General features: G+C 40.1%; 1 protein-coding gene across 2 annotated transcripts in view; it reads left to right on the forward strand.

The window, feature by feature from the left end:
* The window catches only part of FBXO30 (F-box protein 30), a 222,799-nt gene that overhangs the window by 31,706 nt on the left and 171,576 nt on the right, over window positions 1-19,517 (forward strand). For both annotated transcript variants that reach the window (XM_044068774.1, XM_044068781.1), the window contains exon 2: window positions 13,300-15,432. In XM_044068774.1, coding sequence (XP_043924709.1) covers window positions 13,300-15,432 — 2,133 coding nt within the window. The remainder of the gene's footprint in view (window positions 1-13,299; window positions 15,433-19,517) is intronic.

Here is a 19,517-nt window from a genome sequence, read left to right on the forward strand (position 1 = left end):
TGTCATGAAGTCTGTCACTTCTGACTTGAGTAGCATGAAATTGGCTTTGGAGAAGTTTTTTACGGAGGTTTCCTTACTTGGGAGGTGGTGGTGGGATATGGACGTCAAGGGTGATTAGCTTATGGCCAGATCTGACCAATGAGGGGGTGACCAGTGGTGTGGAGCATCTATCTCCCATGTTGGTAATGACCAGATCTAGGATATTGGGGCCCCTGGTGGGACAATGGATTAGTTGATCCAGGGATTGGATAAAAAAAGAAAAATTGCATAGCATGCTGAGAACACCTGACTAAGCGGAGTTCAGAAAAAAAACTGTGTGAACACACTTTTCCCCACTTTTTAATGATAAACAAGAGTTGGTTTGAAAAAACGAGTGCCATGATATTAGAAATGAGGACAGAGTTGACTGTATTGACTACTCCACTAACCTTAGTGAAAGGGCTTTTGTGTCAGTGGTGCTCTTCATAATAATATTCTAGTGTAGTTTCATACATCAGATTTGCATATTTCAGATGAATGTACAAGGTTTGTAGTCACTCCTGAGTGACTTCTGTCTCTTGAACTGTGGTGTTTAAATTTGCTGTAACAAGGGCAGTGACATTAACCAATGACTTGTCTGCTTATTTTGTTTCTTGTGTTGAAGTGCAACTGCCAGGATCCATCTGATTGCATTTGTTTGGCTTTGCAATTAATTCTTGGTAATATATGATAGGTGTGCTAACAAATTCGATCAGTACTACATAGAAAGTTCGGCTTTTAGTCATTTGTCACTCATTATTTACAGTAAAAGTAGTGACATCTGCGCTAGGTATTGAGGAGAGAGAAACTTTGTCATCCTGCTGGCAGCAAGGCAGGACAGCGGCCATTATGAGCTGTGCTTGTCTCTAGCTTGCTGGTGGTGTGCAGTAAGTAAAGTAAAGCTGATGCCTGTGTCTGCAGTTTGGGGGAGCATGTTCCACAGGAACCTCAGTGTATTGGTTGTAGGTTTGTACCCACAGTCATTGGTGTGGCAGTTTGGAGGAAATCAGTGGTGCAGCACTTCGCAGGACAAGCATACAGAGAAGCATAGAATATTTTGCAGCTCTTTTTGTACTAACATAAGTTAGTACATAAAGGGGAAAAAGCCTTGAGTATGAGCTGCCAGTCTTCCTGATGTTTGTTTGAACAAATTTAAGTGAAAGATATGTTCCTACTAGCTAGTAGGATCCTGTCTAATAAAAGGTTATGTTTATTTTAGAATTGATAGTTGAAGGATTAGAAGAGTTGGGGAAGTTTTAAGTCATTGGTTTGCAGGACCTTGTACAAAAGAGTTAACTGAAAAGGGGAAAAAGAAGCAAAGAATGCACGTCCATCTGTGGCAGATTCTGCAACAGTGTTAGTGACACCAAGTAAACAAAACATGTTCTGGATAACTTTTGTTTGGTAGGTAGGAGTTGTGTGAAATAACCTGACAAAGGCCCAAAACCAGGGATACTTTTTTAAATATTAGTTTTTGATTTGTTTGAATGTTAGTAGTAAAATAGGTTTTGCATAAATATACATTTTCTGAAGAATAAGAAATAACGAAACTGCAATTTCTGGTGTTGACTGTAATTTTTTTGTGATTCACACGAAAGTCCATAATTTTATAAGGGACATGGAAAAAAAATAAAGCTCTAAATTAAGGAGGACAGGATAAAAATATGAGACAAAACCTGGGAGGCCTTCGAGCTGTGTCTTACAGAATGATATTTTACATGTCATGTGGAACTGTACTAAGATACACAACTTATGGTGTTCCTTGAGAGTAAGATTAGAGAAGATGGGATATGAAAAATCAACACTTACTTGGGAGACTGCTCTATTGTACATTAATATCAATCAACTCCCAAAAATAATAAAACATGTCTTTATTACGATATGTGCCCTTATTAAATTCTTTATTACAAAGAATTGGAATGTCATGTCACCAATTACATGGGACAATTTTAGCAATCTTGCTATCAAATGTATCTCATCTCACAAATTAATTTATTCAAAATCAAAAAACAAACGCTATTACCAAAAATATTGGGGTTACTTGCTAGATATAATTCTTGACAAAATTTGTCTACAAGTTGTCATGAAAAGCTAATCTTTAAATAAGAAATTAATGTAGTATAACCAGTCTTTCTTGCATCTTCTTCCTTCTCTTAGTATATGTGTAACTAGATATTTTCCCTAAACATACAAATAAATGGTTAAATTTCTATTTTTACTTTATATATAGACTATCCCCATTTTAACTATCCCTTATGAGACCAAATGAACATAAGAATTCTCACTTTACTTGACGATGTAGTGACTGTGTGTGTGTGTATGTGTATGTATGTATATATATATGTATATGTATATATATGTGTGTGTGTGTATAATTTTCTCTGAACGAGATTGTTGTCTGTTTTCTTTAGATAGGTATTTGTATTGTTTGTGTTTTTTGAGTTACCGTATTGTTATTATTTGGAAAAAGAAAATTGAAATAAAGAGATTTTGGAAAAAAAAGAGTGCTTAAATTCTGTAGGGTAATGGCTGTCATAAAATGTTGGCAAATCTGTTTTCAGCTTTATTATTAAATTCGAGTAGAAATCTGGAAATGAACTAATTCAGACTTTGTACTATATACTTAAAGTCACAATGTTTAAAGAGCTGTTGTAATGCAGCCAACTTCTTGTTGACATTCAGCACCAAGCCAAAATTGGACACTTGACCTTTTGGTCAGATGTCTTTTCAGGTTAAACGATGTACTGTGCTGTTAGAATAAATTGCATTGCTGTTTGAATAGCTTAAATTGTTTTCACTAATGAATTTATTTCTAGGGAAGTGAAGATGTTTAGAGAAACGGGTCTCCTGACAGTTGTCATGGGTAGTGGAAAAACACAGGAACTGGAATTTGATAGTTTTGTGTTACTTTTTGTAACTGTAGGGTGTGTCCCTGGTGTAACTGTACATTTGGAGTAATTTACTTTCCCCTGCTGTGGCTTTATCTCTGTCGTGTGTGTGATAAAAAGAGGAGGCCCAGCATTTTATCTTCATTGCCCATGTATTTTCAACGGCATTGAAGTCCGATGACTATAAAAGCCTTTTTGTATGAAAGGCCATAACTGCTCCCTGGATGCTGACGTAGGCACCTGTGTCTCTAAGTGGTATCTGTTTCCATCTAATCACTCAAATGTGGCCCTCCCTTATTTGGCATGTAGCTGTCATAGACTGCTGTCACCATCTTGGGTTGCCATACCCACCCTGTACCCGTTTTCTTCCTTCCTGATCCTCCAACAGGGGGATTGCATCTGGAAGCTGCAGTGTAAAAGCCCCCCCCCCCCCCCCAGGATAGGCCTACCCATTCTTCCCTGCTATGCCATGAGAAGCTCATCTGTTGCTCAAATCCACCTTGCCTAAATCTTCATTGAGACTTTGTTGATGCCACCAGCTCAGCTGTATGCCATAATTTTGGCTTTGCCAGCTCTTACCTGTAACTTCTTTCTTTATATCACCCTCTGCCTCTGAGTGCTGGAAAATCCTACTTTCAGTCCGCATTCTTATCTTTTCTGGTTATGTTTGGAGTTTTTTGTCCTGTCACTATATTGAGCTCTGCATTTCTGAGAGCTTTCGTCTTGATGGCTACTTGCTTGTCCTTTTCTTTGCTTGATTGATTGAAGTCTTTTGGTATTATTCTGTATTCATTTTTGGTGCTTCATTCTTGCATTGTGTTCTACTGATTCTTTTAAAATATTTGTCTGACTACCGTTTTAATGTTTTATAATTGAACTGTGGAAATGCCATGATAAATGTTGATGGCATGGGGAGTGTTTACTCTTCTGTGAACAACTGCATGTGATATAATACTACTTAGGTCAAATCTATATTGCTATTTCAACAATGTTTACATTATGTGCAATATTTTCTGTGCCTAGAAATTAATGAGCAAGCTAGGAAGATGGTCACCTAATAAAAATAAAAAAAAAAAAAAAAAAAAAAAAAATTGTTTTCATGGTTCAGTTGCCTAATAGCTGCAGTACATTCTGCATTTATCTGTAATGTGTCTGTAAATTACAGTAACATTTACTAGACGACATTTGAAGCAATGGACTGAGACCAGAAAAAAGTGTGCATCTGTGTAGGGATGTTAAGTTTGATAATGGACAACATGTACATTATTTTTATATTTAATTACATGAATTTTAATCTATTTTCAAGATAAGTGAGGCATTTGGAGCAGTTGTGTCCAGATACGTTGGTTCATTTTAGAGAAAATGTTGCAATTCTTTATGGGACGTTAATAATGCCATACCTGTAAGAGCATTATGTACATTCTGTATACTGATCCCGCCAAGCCTGAAGGATGCTAAACCAGTTTTGTAGGAGCATCAAACTGTGGTGATAACATAGTAGCTCTTAAGTTAGGTTTACCCATTGTAATATGCATGTTTTTTTGGTTGGAGGTGGGGGCCAAGTTGTCAGACTCTAATTTCTTGCTAGAAGTGAAGACACGTATGTCAGAACTTGACTGCATTGTATTACTCTGCATTATAAGGAGCCTAGGGAGGAAGATGGGAAAGAGCAGTGATGCAGGATGTGAGAATGGACACATTTGCTTTCATTTTCACATATATGTTTACTTAATTGGTGTGCTGTTGTAAATATGTATATGTGTGTACCTACATATCCTAACGACATGTCCTGATTTAAAGAGGTATGTTGTTTGTCTTTTCAGCTTTTCCCGGTTAGGGGTCGCCACAGCGGAACTCCGGTCCGCTAATGATTGGCAGTAGGTTTTTTTTATGGTGCCGTGTTGCCAGCCTGACACCCAACCTTCAGCGAAGGCACGCCCATTCACGCATGTCTTTCAGAGGCCACTCTACCATGGGGAGGACATGCAGACTCCACACAGAAGGCACTCCAGCCAAGAATTGAACAGGAGAACCTCTTGCTGTGAGGCAACAACGCTATTGCTGTACCACTATTGTCAGTTTCAGGCTGTTGATGCTTCCATTGTTTTATTGGGCAATGACATGTACAGAATGGTGATATAGGAACTGATTGAAGTAGCTTGGTAACATTCATACTAAAAAAAACTTACCTCCCTTCCTTTGCAAAAATGGTCATTCAAACCCCATAACCCCCCCCCCCCCAAGTCATAGACCCAGAAACAACATTAAAAATGGAAATGACACTAAAATAAAAACAAACATAAACTAGTACTGTGGCCAGCCATTTTAAAGACTTGCATTACAGGTAGAATTGACTTTAATCTTATTCAGTTTGGTTGCTATTTAGAATAAGCTGACAAAAAAACTTAAATAAGATATAATGTATCCAAACACAAGTCTGGACACTGCTAAGCTATTTCCTGACCTGATAAAAGTAAAAATTGTCAGAGAGCTAGTGCTGAAAACCACATAAAAGAGTTGGTATTAGTAAACACCAATGGAAACTATTCAAAACACACCCTGTGTGTCATTGAAATTTAACAGGAAATCATAATTTAAATTGCAGCATGTTGGCAGTCTTAACCTAATGAAAGCAATTTTTTTATTTATTTTTTCTTAGAAGCCATAGCAAAACGTTTAAAACTGACTTTACTTGGGGTTAGCTGAATCATTCTTGTTTTGCATTTTATGATTGTGTGGAAGCAACCTATAATCGCTTTCTTATGTCAGAATTTCTGGTTAACATTTGAAATTGATTTTACAAAGATCATTTATGTGTAAGGCAATATAGCATTTTGCCACTTTGTCCCCAGTGTTATCCCACTCCATTTTGTCCGTAACCTCCCCAGTGCAATCCATAGCCAGCTTTAGGCACCAGCAAACCCTGCGGTCGCTGGGGGCCCCCTGTTCTTGGGGGGGGGGGGGCCCAACTACAGCAAGTTATTTTTTCTTGATATTTTGCACTGTCTGTAAAACCAACAAAAGCTACTATAGCACTCTTGTATAAGCCAGCTGGGTAATAACTCTTACTTATATCTTCTTTGATATTCAAAGATACCTCTACTGATACTAACAACGTTTTAACAAGAGGCATCACAATTTCATTAAATATTTTACCACTGACATACTGCCCCTGACTTAGATAAACCCAGCTGATGGACATTCTCCCCACTAAAATTAACAATATTGTCAGCTTTAAGTAACTGCAATACCTGTGGCTGCAGGGGGCGCTTTAAACATCCTTGACTGTGTGAGGGCCCACAAAAGCTGCTGCTGGTTGGGGAAAACAAGGCAAAAAAATGTATTAATTTTCTGATTAGCTCTTTAACCTGGGCAGAACTGTGATATGACCCTTTTAGGGTAATCCTACAGCTTTTGAGGGGAGATCAATGCCTAGCATACAGGACATTGTCAGACCCCACTCTGATGGACCTCTTGCATGTCCACAAAACATACAGCACCAGAATTAATGGACACAGGCAACCTGTAAGTGGTTCATCTCCCAGGCCCCTGCTTACACTTATCAAGGGCATCAGAACCTGTCAGCGATTTTTGGCATGCATGGCTAGGTTTGAAAAGGCCCTTGTGGTCATTAGCCTAGTAAACACGTATGAACCTATGCTGATAATGAGTATGAGCAAGGTAAGCACTAGAGAGATCAACAGCCCAGAGTGACTGATCTCAGTGCAAACTTTGGATTATAAGAAGAGCTGATGCCTCTGCTCTTCAGGAATAGTTTTCTTTTATGGGAAATTTATAAATGTTGACAAAACCAGATAGTATTATTCTGGGCAGAGCCAAAAATAATAGCTGAGTAAAGGCTCAAAGTCAGAAACCTGTTTTAAATATTTCTCTAATTCACTTGTTAGTAGAACAACTTGTTAGTAGAATAACTTTTGCATCAACATGCATTTTTGGACAATACGAAGTATAGAACTCTGTCTGCACTTCTTGACTGTCTCCCACTGAATGATTTACAAGCAAATCAAACTTTTTATGAAGGACAGAGCAAAATTACAAGCAAAATCAGTGAAGGTCTGTGAAATCAGAGAAAGTGGCAGGTATGCATTACTCCTCCAATGAGGTAAATAAAAATGACTTACCCCTGCTGCTGTTTGACTTGATCAGGGCAGGTGTGTTGAAAGGATGCAAAGAAAACGAAAGCTAAACAGCAATGCAGTGAATTTCTTTCCTTAGTCATAATTTCTGTTTAAGCCATCATTGGATGAAAAGGTTGTTGTGTCTTTCGGCTTTTCCCGGTTAGGGGTCGCCACAGTGGAACTCCGGTCCACTAATGATTGGCAGTAGATTTTTACGTGCCGAGTTGCCGGCCCTGACGCACAACCTTCAACGAAGGTACGCCCATTCACGCACGTCTCCACACAGAAGACGCTCTAGCTGAGAATCGAACAGGCAACATCTTACTGAGAGGCGGCAACGCTACCGCAGCACCACCACAGAGAAAACAAAAATAACTTTAAAATGCACTTCAGAACATATTGAAAGTTGTGACTTCTTGAAAAACTGAAAGCAACTTAACAGTGGGTGGGTGTAGTGAGTTGCCCCCCCCCCCCTCCTTCTGAGGCTGAAGTTCTGGTTGTGTTTTTTTTTTTTTTCTCCCATCACAAAATTTTCCCCCTTCTGGGCTTGTGTGGAATTGCTAATTTCACTTGATTTTTTTTTTTTTTATTTCTCTGCCTTGGCTATTGGTCTAACATTCTCTGCAATTTATGCTAATCAAACTTTATTTGAAATGTCTTGCTTTTCAGTTTATGGATGTGAGCTGTTGGCATATAGCATTTTGCTCTTGTTTTAAATTAACACTGATGCCATTAGAAGCACTCTCAGAAAGTGAACCGGATTTAACATGATTCATACAAAAATACGGCCAGTATGAATCAACAATATTAAAAAGTTCATGGAGAAACGCATTAAAGGGAGTCTGATCACAAACCTCTACAAAGCATATTTAAGAAAGCCTTACACACATTACCGTCTTAGATACAGGAGGATGGTGCTGTGGTTATAGTAGTAGGACTTGGAAGTGAGATGCAAGCTATGGGACTGATGCATGTTGCAGGTAACTTAATTATGTTGCATGTTACAGAATGTAAACATTATGCTAGAAAAAATTATAAGTGTTTTATAGTTTGTGACTCCTGCCAATTACTGCTGAAAAGCTGAAAGAATTGAAAGCTATTACTAAAACTCTACACTGGAAGTATATGTAGTATAATGATTAAGGTCTCTACCTCCCAAGCTGAGGGTACAGAGTTCAATCTTTACCTCCAGCCAGTGCCTTTGTGGAGTTTGCTTGTTCTCCCATGTCTGTTTGAGGTTTCTCACAAAAAAGCATGCTGGGTTTTTCCACTTCAGACTTTAGTGATGCCAACAGGGTCCACCTAGAATTGAAGGTAATTGTGAATAATGGCACAGGCTGTAGGTGGTGCCTGATGGTCGGGTGATTTTGAATAGACCAGACAGTTTAGTCATCAGTTGTATGTGAAGTATTCTCTCGATGGCATGTAGTCTGTGATCTCTGTTCTCCTATGTCAGGACTAGTCCCTTGACTGTATAAAAAAATGGCTCTAGACGTTGGCCACTTTCTAATGTTCCCAAAAAATGGGCATGGGTGTTTGCTGGTGATTAAGTGGGGTGAGGACCTTACCCTATGACAGGGACCTATGCTAATAGTTGGGTGGGTCTGTGTCTCTTTGCTGACCAGTTTGGCCATGGCCATGCAACCTGCCAAACATGAACTCTGGATTGCTACACTGAATACAGGTTCATTGACAGGATGTAGCATGGAAGTAAATGTCATTATGGTAAGGAGGAGACTGGACAACTTGTATATCCAGGAGAAAAGTTGGAAGGACAGTGCTGCAAAGCTTATTGTTTTGAGATCAAGAGTCTACTCTTCAGAGGGAGGCCAGACTAGAAATGGTGTGGTAATTGTGGTAAGGGAGAGCTTTCTGAAGGCAATGAGGAATGTCATCAGAATTGGATATTAATCTTAAACTTTATTGTTAAGGTAGGGCAGTAGCCGTTATCTCAGTCTGTGCCTCACAGCAGGGTTGTGATGGTGAGGAAAAAGTGCATTCAGGCAACTGTTCGGAACCTACTAGATCAGGACATGAGGTGGCATTGATAATGGGGACCTAATTGCTTATATTGGGATAGACAGAGCAAATTATGAGGACCATGTGGCTCCACATGAGTGCAGTACCAGGAGTAAAGGAGGGTGGGGCCATACTAGACTTCTGTCTGGCAAATGGCTTGATGGTAGCTAACACATGGCTGGGCAAGAAACACTCACAAGATCATATATGAGTGGTCAGCATGCAGCCCTGGTAACAAGAAAAGGCATTGGGATAGAACTGAACAATGTCAGAAACTACTGGTGGTCTGATTAAAACAAAAAGCAGAAGAGTTCAAGAAAATGCTCAGGGCTGTAGCAGCTCAGGAAGAAGAGGAAATAGGTGGCACTATAGAAGAATGACAGTGTCTCAAAACGGCATATGTGGAGTTTATAAGCAAATGTATGCCCATGCCAAGTATGGAAATAAGGTACATAAGGAAAGCTGCTGGTGAAATGTAGAAGTCCCCAGAGCTATCAAAAGGAAAAGAGTGAAAAGAAAAGTGGGGAACTGGAAAAGGCTGACTAGGTTAGGAAGGAATAAGGCTTGGCTAACAGAGGCTGAGAGCGGTTGTAATAGTAAAGAACGAGGCATCAGAGGCATTCTGCCATCTTCTGGAAAGTGACATCACAGATGGCATAAAGAAACTCTTGCAGACTGCAAGGCAGTCCAACACTATTCATAAGGGATACCAGATATGCCCACCTGTCCACAGTACATCAAAGATCAATTGAGGAGCACTTCAGCAGCTTCTGAATAAAGAAAAGCCCACAACTTACACTGCCTCCTACGTAGCTTATGGAAAAAGAAGAGGAAGAAAACCCAACCGTAGGGAGAAGTAAGAATATAATTAAGCTGTAATACACTTTGTGCTGCCCCACTTCTTTGCAAGTGGAAAAGTGAAGTGTATTACAGCTTTTAAATTTGGTACAGGGTCAGAGATGTTTTCATTTTGGTGTCTTTTGAGTCGGTGTCAGTATTCATAGCTGTAAAGCAGTGCTCCTTCAGTTTGTTTTCTTTTGGAGTATCCAATGTATTGCATTACCAAGAAGTGTAACTTGATGCTGTTTCACTTTTTCTCCCTCTCTATTTGAATTGGTAGGAAAGCTTCATCTACTACATAGAGGATTATGAATGGGTTGGTAATTGTAACCACTTTATTATGTATTTGAGGCAGGGATGCCAATAAATTCACCTCAAGAGCAAAGCTAAAGTGGTGAATCTTGGCATTCATGTCAAGAACATACAATACAGGGTTACGATCTGTTGACCAGCTCATAATTCTTTGTAGTGCGTGGAAATTTATTTTCTCTGTGTACTACAAGTCAGTCACCCCCCCCCCCAAAAAAAAAAATACAATATGTTCTGGCTTCGAAAGCCAGTAAAGCATCGGAGTGTTTGATGTTTTATGTATTCCATGTGTAAAGGTGAAAATTAATTCAGAATATGTTGTGTACTTTGGCAAACAGCAGGCAGAAGCGAGAGTTGAACTGAAGCCGTTTCATGCCATGCTGCCACTGTTTACTGGTCAGCGTTGCCTGCTTTTTAGTGCAGATGTGATGTTAACAGAGCCTATGGGGTGCTGAACAGTTGTTTACCCCAATAAGCTTCGTGAATAATGTACTTATTAGTATGTGACTGAGATTTGCTGTGTACACTCACCATTCATGTGTTCTGAATTGATCTGGAGACTGGTGAAAGTATTGGGACCCAGGGAGAACACAACACTGCACTTCTGGGAGCACTGTTGTATACTTGAGCACAGGTAATACTAAAACAGTGTTTGCCGACGTCTACTAAAGGCATGTGCCAGAGAAAAATATAATTTCCTTTGCATGTCTTTGAGTTGGTGAACTGCTGTGTTAATATGGATGTGGCTGAAGTACTTAAACTGTCTACGCTGTAGCAAGTGCACTGCTGTCAGATCATGGAGTAGCACTTTAGGACAGCAATGTACTGGGAGTGTAGAACATAGAACAGTGAAAATTAACTAGATTTTCTTAGTTGTACTTAGTTTTTTCAGTGATTTAAAATTAAAAGACTTGAATGGACAGTAAGAGAGAGGAGAGAGAGAGGGGAATCCTATGATCCATTTGCCTTGACCTTGCATGACTTTATGTATCCTTCTGTTATACAGAACTAGTTTATTTATAAGCAGCAGTATCCAAGTCTTAACAAAAAAAAAATAAATATTATCCTGTCCTAGTTTCAGGGTATTGCTTCATAATTGTGGATGCTTTGTAGCTTAAGCTTTTCTTGGAAACATCTTATTCTTGACTTTGCTTCTTGTCAGTATTGCATTGAAATTTGAGTATTGCTGCAAGTTCAGACTTGTGGATTAGAGAGCCAACTGTGGCCCTGCGTACTGAGATAACCTGAAGCTGCTCCAGAATGATACTGTTTGAGCAATAGATGGCTTGCTTGCACAAGGCATATTTTTAGTTCCCTCTCTCCAAGCTCAGCTGTAGTTTATCAGGTGTGGTGAAGTCCATGTAAGCTAACCTAGCCTGAACCATAGTGCAGCTGTTTCTTCTTTCCAACACTGTTTTGATCTGTCCTGTGACCCTGCTTTAGTAACATTGTACTTGCATATTTGTTTATAGCAGAGAAGTGTTTTTCAATCTATGAATTGAAAAAGTCAGTAGGAACACATACATTAAAAACTAAGTGGCTATTATGAAACGGTTTTGTAAGTGTGATTGCAGTGTTGATTTGGAAATCTCAAATGTGGTGGGCAAGGGGAAGGTGTAAGATATCAAGCAGTGTGTACATTGAAGGGCCTTATAAGGATGAGGAAATGGACAACAGAAAACCTTTAATACTTCTATTCCCTCTCCTTATCTTATTCTAAAATATAACAGCTGTTGTCAGGGTTACTGATTTATTTATTTATTTTCTGCTTTGTGTGTGTGTGTGTGTGTGTGTGTGTGTGTGTGTGTGTGTGTGTGTGTGTGTGTGTGTGTGTGTGTGTGTGTGTTTTTAAACTCGTTACTTGATTAATGTCATGGTTGAAGCCACTGGAGCTTCATACTTTGCTTGCTGGTAGCCCAATAGACAAAGTAAAAAGTTTTGTATAGCCATTCTAACTTCCTGTCGTAGCTTCTTTTTATTTGTCATGATTTTACCAATCAGTCATGTTTAATAAATATTGCTTCGAGGTGCCCTCTGCAGTAAATAACAGATTGCATCTCCTTCCTGTTTTTGTTAGCTCTCTGATGTTGTATCTTAAGTTTCTCCTCTTTCATCCGGTATTGGTGTCTGTTTTATTTCTTCTTTCACCAGGGCAGTAGGCTGTGACAGATTCTTTACTCTCCATTTCTTCTGATGCTTGCGCAGTTTGGAATTCATTTATGCAGTGCATCATTTAGTAAGATCCTGTATTCAGGCTTTCATTATCAAAGGTATAGTTACAGTTTTTGGGTTTAGGATCATAGGAGGTTACTAGGCTAATGGCCCTGAGGCCCTTACAAGCCTAGCCAAAAGTTTATCCCCAAAAAAGAAACCTCGGTCAGCACCTGCTGCCCTTGTCAATGAGGGACACAGGTGGAACCATTGTGACAAATTTGTGGTTTGCCATCCACTGTGCATCAAGGTTGTGCTTGAAGAGGGTCTGAAAGGTACCCTTTTTTTTTTTTGACATGTATCGTAAGTGTATTCTAGAGACAGAACAGCTTCTGTCTCTCCAGCAGGTTTTGTTGATCTCCACATATTAGATTTAGGCCTTTCGAGCAGGTAATGTGCAAGGAGTTAGACTTGTGGATGATGGAGCATCTCTAGTAGGGCAGGGTCCGAAATTGCCTTGTAGGTGGGACACTATCACCTCTGTGCAATCTTTGATACTGAGTAGAATGATTAGTGATTTGAGCCTGTCCGCATAGGACAGGTGCTGGTGGCCATGGATTCTCTTTGTGGGGTATATCTGTGGTCTTTCCAGTTGGTGCAGGTGTTTGGTGAGGTACATATCAAACGGGGCATTATACTCTATTGGCCTAATGAAGGAGGAGTCATTTCTTGTGATGTTATCATGGTTTAAGAGGTTCTCACAAGGGTAAGCTGTTATATTAAATTCTTGTTAAACGTCCGTCTTCATTTATAAGTTTAAATTTTCACCAGTGTTTGCCTTAAAATCAAACTATATGTATGCTGACAGACAGTTGTATTTTCAGTTTATTTTGGACATGTGCAAGATACTAATGTAATTTTTTTTTTTTTTTAAGGGCTTGATTACAGCCATGGAGGAGCAACATTTACACTGCATTAACTGTGTCAGCAGACGATGTATGACAAGACCAGAGACAGGTGTTTGCTGCGATTTGATTGGCTGCCCATTGGTCTGTGGTGCAGTGTTTCATTCATGCAAAGCTGCTGAACATCGTCTCTTGTGCCCACTGGAAAGGGTACCATGTTTAAATAGTGGTTTTGGTTGCCCTTTTACTGTAGCGAGGAATAAAATTACAGACCATTTGGAAGTATGTCCAGCAAGTGTAGTGTGCTGTACTATGGAATGGAATAGGTGGCCTGTAAGCTTCACAGATCGAAAATCGTATGAAAATTTAAGTAAAGACATTGATCAGATAGAACAGTTAGATATGGCTTTAGCTCTACAAGATCAGCGCATGTTGTTAGAATCTTTAAAAGTGGCAACTATGGTGTCTAAGACATCTGAGAAGCAGTCTAATTGTAGGGAGCAGGTGTGTGTTGGTGCCAGTATGCAAGACAAAAAATGTGCAAATGGATTTATATCTGTTGATGAAAATTCCTACAGTGAACTTTATCAAGCTACTGTTGAAACCACAAAGAGCTTAGCTGCTGCTCTTGATATTCTGAATAATGCTACAAGAGATGTTGATGTGGCTAATGGAGGAGTATCTGAAGAGGATTTTGAGGTGCTTGGAAGCAGCCAATTTAAGCAAACTGTTTCTGATATTTTATTGAATGTGGATGAGTGTGTAGACGATTGTAAGATGTGTGTAGACGATTGTAAGATGGGAGCAGTCAGTGGAGTAGACTTTGATACTGTGCAGAAACACAAGACTGTCTGTTTACGCCCACAGCAAAATGGTTTTAGTGACTTTAATGGGAAATGGATTGAAGAAAGTGACCGGACTGAAGAAAGTGATATGAATGGAAGCAGTGAGATGTGCTCAAAGACGCTTTGTAATGGTTTCCATGTAGTTAACACCGATCAAGAAGAACTTGATGAGGATGACATGGATTTAGATGTTTGCAGTTCAAAGTATTCTGAGTTAATGGCAGTGTCCAGTAATAATCATGTTGAGGACCTTGAGCCAGTAAAGCCTTGCTCTTTGCCTGTTGTATCTCGGCAGCCATCTGTCAGAGATGCAGCAGTTCCAGATATGTTGTCTAATGGCTTACAGTTTCATTTGCCGTTGCCTGTGAAAATTGCCGGTGATAGAAGCTTGGAGAGGGAAGTAGATGAGCAGCAGAGGATAAGAGCGAGTGTTTTTGCTGTAAATGCGCGACGTCCATTTCTTGGTGACCCACAGTGGTTTCAAGAGAAAATGGAAGATAAAGCAATAGATACATCAGATTTAGAAATAACAGAAGATCCCATGGGCCTCCAAGGAATTGATCTTATCACAGCTGCCTTATTGTTTTGCTTAGGAGACTCTCCAGGTGGAAGAGGAATTTCAGATAGCCGGAATGTTGATGGATATCACATTGATTTTGGAACACAGACATTTTCTTTTCCTTCCGCTATATTGGCTACAAACACAATGGTGGGAGAAATTGCTTCAGCTTCTGCTTGTGATCATGCTAACCCTCAACTGTCTAATCCAAGCCCTTTCCAGACACTTGGACTAGACCTAGTGTTGGAATGTGTAGCAAGGTACCAAACTAAGCAACGTTCAATGTTTACATTTGTCTGTGGACAGTTATTCAGAAGAGATGAGTTTTCTTCACACTTTAAGAATGTGCATGGTGACATTCATGCAGGCCTTAATGGATGGATGGAACAAAGGTGTCCATTAGCTTATTATGGTTGCACGTATTCGCAGCGAAGATTCTGCCCTTCAGTGCAGGGTTCAAAAATTATCCATGATAGGCATTTAAGGTCATTTGGAGTGCAGCCTAATGTGCCTCTGACAAAAGTAGCTGAACCTGAAAAAAGTACTGTATTAACTGATCATCTCAGCAGTCTGCCTTTTGAAATACTACAGCATATTGCTGGATTTCTTGACGGTTTCAGTTTATGTCAACTTTCTCTAGTATCTCGACTTATGAGAGATGCATGTGCCAGCTTGCTTCAGGTTCGAGGAATGGTCACACTCCTCTGGGAAAAGAGACAGTATCCCAATGGTACATCATCTTGGCAAATGAAAGACAAGGTGAGTTGGCATACTATGAATGGAGTGTGTTTGTATTATTTGCTTTAGTAAAATGCTGTTGGGGTGATAGCTGATAATAAGGAAGATTTGTATGATAAAAAGTTGATTAAGCAGCCATGTCTTGTCTACAGCTTTAACCTGTTAATGTAAAAGTCAGTTTGATAACTAAACACCAGTGATAGCAATGCACTGTCACTTACTTTGAAAATACTTTAATGCAAACATTTTATTTGTATGTTTTATAACAAATACCAGTTCAAACAGCACATTTCATTTTGCTTCTATCTAAAATACTCTATTGCCCATCAAGGATATCTGCAGTGTTTTGGCAGTCTTAATTCTCAGTCATGTAACAGACCATTTATCTGTTAAGTGGTACTGTATTAGCACATGGAGAGCTGTTGGGGAAAAGGTGAAATGAAACAGAACGGTGAACATGCCAGACTGTTGGCAAAGTATTGTGGCAAACATTCTAGATATCAGAAGGTTTTATTTTACTGCAGAGAGAAAAAAAGCCTGTGAAATTCTTCCTTGGGTACTAAAATGCACCACATAGTTTTGAATTTGAGTATTGCTGTATACAATTGTTGATGCAAATGTGGCACTTTGTTCCTGCCTTAAATTCTGCACAGAAAAATTGGAAGTGGCCGTTGGTAGCTCATGTCTACTGTCTGCAATCCATAGTATGCTCAGTTCCCTAAAATAACAGTATAACATTAAGAATTATTGTTTGTTTGTTTGTGTCTTTTGGCTTTTCCCGGTTAGGGGTCGCCAAGCGGAACTCCAGTCCGCTAATGATTGGTAGTTGATTTTTACGTGCCGAGTTACCAGCCCTGACGCACAACCTTCAACGAAGGTACGCCCATTCACGCATGTCTCCACGCAGAAGACACTCTAACTGAGAATCGAACTGGACAGCGTCTTACTGTGAGGCGACAACGCTACCGCAGCACCACGACCATGGGTTGCCATAACATTAAGAATTATAACTTACTTTATTTGCAACAAACTAGTTTAATTGTGTTTCTTGCATCACAAAGTGGTCATGGTGCAGAGCATATATTGCAATTGCTCTGTCTGCACCTTGTGCATGTTTCTACATAGTTTCTGTGTCTGTCTGAAAAAAAAAAAATACCAAGTGCAGCAGAATTTGGTGCTTGGATACTTGGTGAGTTTGCCATAGTACTGATGGTAAGTTAGCATGCTCTGTATTTGTTCATTTTTATTTCATATTTAGAGGATTGAGGAACAATGTCTTCATATTTTTCAGACTGACGAGTAATTGATCTGATGTCTTTTTTGTCCATTCCTCAACCAATGGGTCTCGTATCTGGCTCAGGCCACTTCAGTAGACTTTGGCTATGTAGCTCGAGCTCCTTCCTTACACACAATCTTCTCCTAAGCCTGGATTACCTTAGATCTTGTTTGCCGATTCAACAATCTGATGTGGTCCTCTAACTTGAGTGAGTTTGGCAGTAAGACTGTCATTATCCCCCCCTTGGCGAGTATCAGTTTGTCGAGTTCCTTGACCCCCCCCCCCCCGGTTTTGCCATAGGCTAATTTTTAATTAGAGTTTTTGTGTTGAATTTAGGTCTAGTCTGGCCTTGTGCCCCTGCTATTGTTTCTATTTTTGTTTCTCTTATCTCAGTGTTGAGGTACTCTACTGCTACCATTGCTGGTATTTCTGTTTTACCATTGCTGTTAGTCCTTTTCTTGTCTTCCTCTATAATTTGTGATTGTTGATGCTGTTTCTGTCAGTTGTTTTGAGATGTCTGACAAATCAACTGGTTTTAAAAAATGCTCACCTTTGTCTGCATAAAATTCTCAGCCCAGACACCCACTTCAAGTGCATCTGTTGTCTCTGAGCAGAGCACCTTACCACCAGTTCTGTAATTTGTGCAGGGTTTAATCATCGAGCACTGGTCAAATGCAGAAACAAACTTGTATTGAAAGTCTTTTTTTCATCATCGTATTTCTCTTTGGGACCTCCCCCACCCAAAAAAATAAGAAACCCAAGGGGGATTCTGCTGGTGAGATTAAGGATTCGAGGAAGCTTTCCTCCCATCTCGCTCCTCCTCCTGCTTTGGGCTCAGCTTCGCAAAAGACAATTGCAAAGTCTTTGGATCCGACTTTATCCAAATGGAGATCCTCTGATCCATCTGCTCCCTCGGATCTAACTTGATCCAAATCCAAAAGTCTCTACTCAGTGGGTCACTTGGATTCTGTCCATAGCCTAGATCCTTGAGACTTCAATCATCTTTCTTACAAGAGGTGATGAGAAAATTTCTAAGAACCCAGATTCATTTTGGAGTAATTCCTGCTCAGTCTTCCATCGGATCGGTGACTCTACCCACCAACTCAATCCTACTGTAATCCGTCCCGTGGCTGTGCAGTTTTCAGACTCAAGAATTCTGAGTTTAACTGTATCAGATTCTAAGGCCTGTCCTTCGAGTCCTGAACCTTTTCTGATCATATGGATTTGTGTCGGGTGCCGAATCCTGGGGTTTGGGTTCAACTCTGATGTTTGAGGAGCTGTCCCTCCCCTTCAAAGCTTCGGTGGCAGACAGTTCGGCTCATACCTCTGTGTTGTGACAGGATTTTGGGGATGCTTGAAGCCATCCTTGGCAGGTGACTTCAGTTCCCACCAGGTCACTTCTTGGTTCCCCCATGACCTCTGCCTTTGAGGTAGTGGAGAGAGTGTTTTCCACCTCTGTGCCCACCCGCTTGTGTCTACCCCCTCCACTACTATCTACTTTGTATCCTCAGACTTTTCATCCTGTTCCATCAGGACAGCTGGGTCTGTCAGTCCTAGAGACAAGTAGTCCTCTAGAATTCTGCTCATACTTCTGAGTCCTTCCTGGTGCATCCCACTGGAGAGCCTCCTCAGAAGTGTACGTGTAAAAGGAGGCACTTAGATTCTCACTGGAGTCTTTGGCAGAAGACACAGACTTTGAAGGGGAGGTGTCCCCCAAATCGCACCTTGAGGAAGACTCTTTTGGTGAAATCCTCAAACTTTTGCATTAGAAAGGTGATTGGTCCCGTATCCCCCTTCCCAGGAAGAATCAGTTTCTTGAGGCTTTTGGAGCCAGCTCAGCTACATCCTGGGTAGTCCCCCCCTGCCCCCCAGTGGATGAGATGGTGGACCTCCCTTCCTGCTGGACCTGGAAGAATCTGGATGTCATGGAGCCTATCCGCAAGAGACCAGATTAAGTACCTTGTTGCACCAAATGATTGGACCCATTTGAGCTGGGGTCCTCCATTGCATGCTATGGTGGTAGCAGTGGCCATCAAGAAAGAACTTGCTGATCAGAGTTTATCTCCCATCACCCAAACAGACTGAGGGCATTGGACAGATTTGGGAAGCATATGGTATGCTTCAGCACTACTTTGCTTACATTACAAGATTTCAAGTGGGATCAAACAGTTTTCCAGTGCCCTGTTGGGGTCCATATCTGTGGAGGATAAGAAGATTTTTTCGCAATTGGCCACCCTTCAGTCTCTATCGAGCTCCTCCATGAGGCTGATTTCTTATACCACAGTGGGAGTTTCGAAAGCTGCTGTTTCAATAGTTACCATCAGAAGGTACACCTGGAAGCAACTTTAATGATGCCATGAAGGGCTTTGCAGATTCACAATCAGTGCACCCTTTGGATCCACCTTTTTGACCCTAAAGTAAAGGAAACCCTCTCCAGTAGCGAACAGGATGGGAAGACTGTGCTGTAGGCATGCATTTCTGTACCATTCAGAGGACTTTTGCAGAACTAGAGAGGAGGTAGAAAAATGTGGATCTGATGTCATTTTCATTCATTCCTCAACTGATGGGACTTTGGCCTAACATTGTATCCAACCTTTTTTGTGAAAACTTTTTTACAGTTACTTAGTTCCTCCTCCTTCCTTTATTCTGTCTGTTCTCTTCACATTTTCTCCTTTACTGTCCCCTACTAGACCTTTCAGCACATTTAGAGTATTCTCTTTATACCATTTATAGAGTATTCTCTTTATACCATTTATATATGCATATATGTATATATATATATATATATATATATATATATGTGTGTATATATATATATATATATATATAT

Source organism: Protopterus annectens, chromosome 1.part0 (genome assembly GCF_019279795.1).
Source record: "Protopterus annectens isolate FY-2018-M chromosome 1.part0, PAN1.0, whole genome shotgun sequence".
Taxonomy (NCBI): Eukaryota; Metazoa; Chordata; order Ceratodontiformes; family Protopteridae; genus Protopterus; species Protopterus annectens.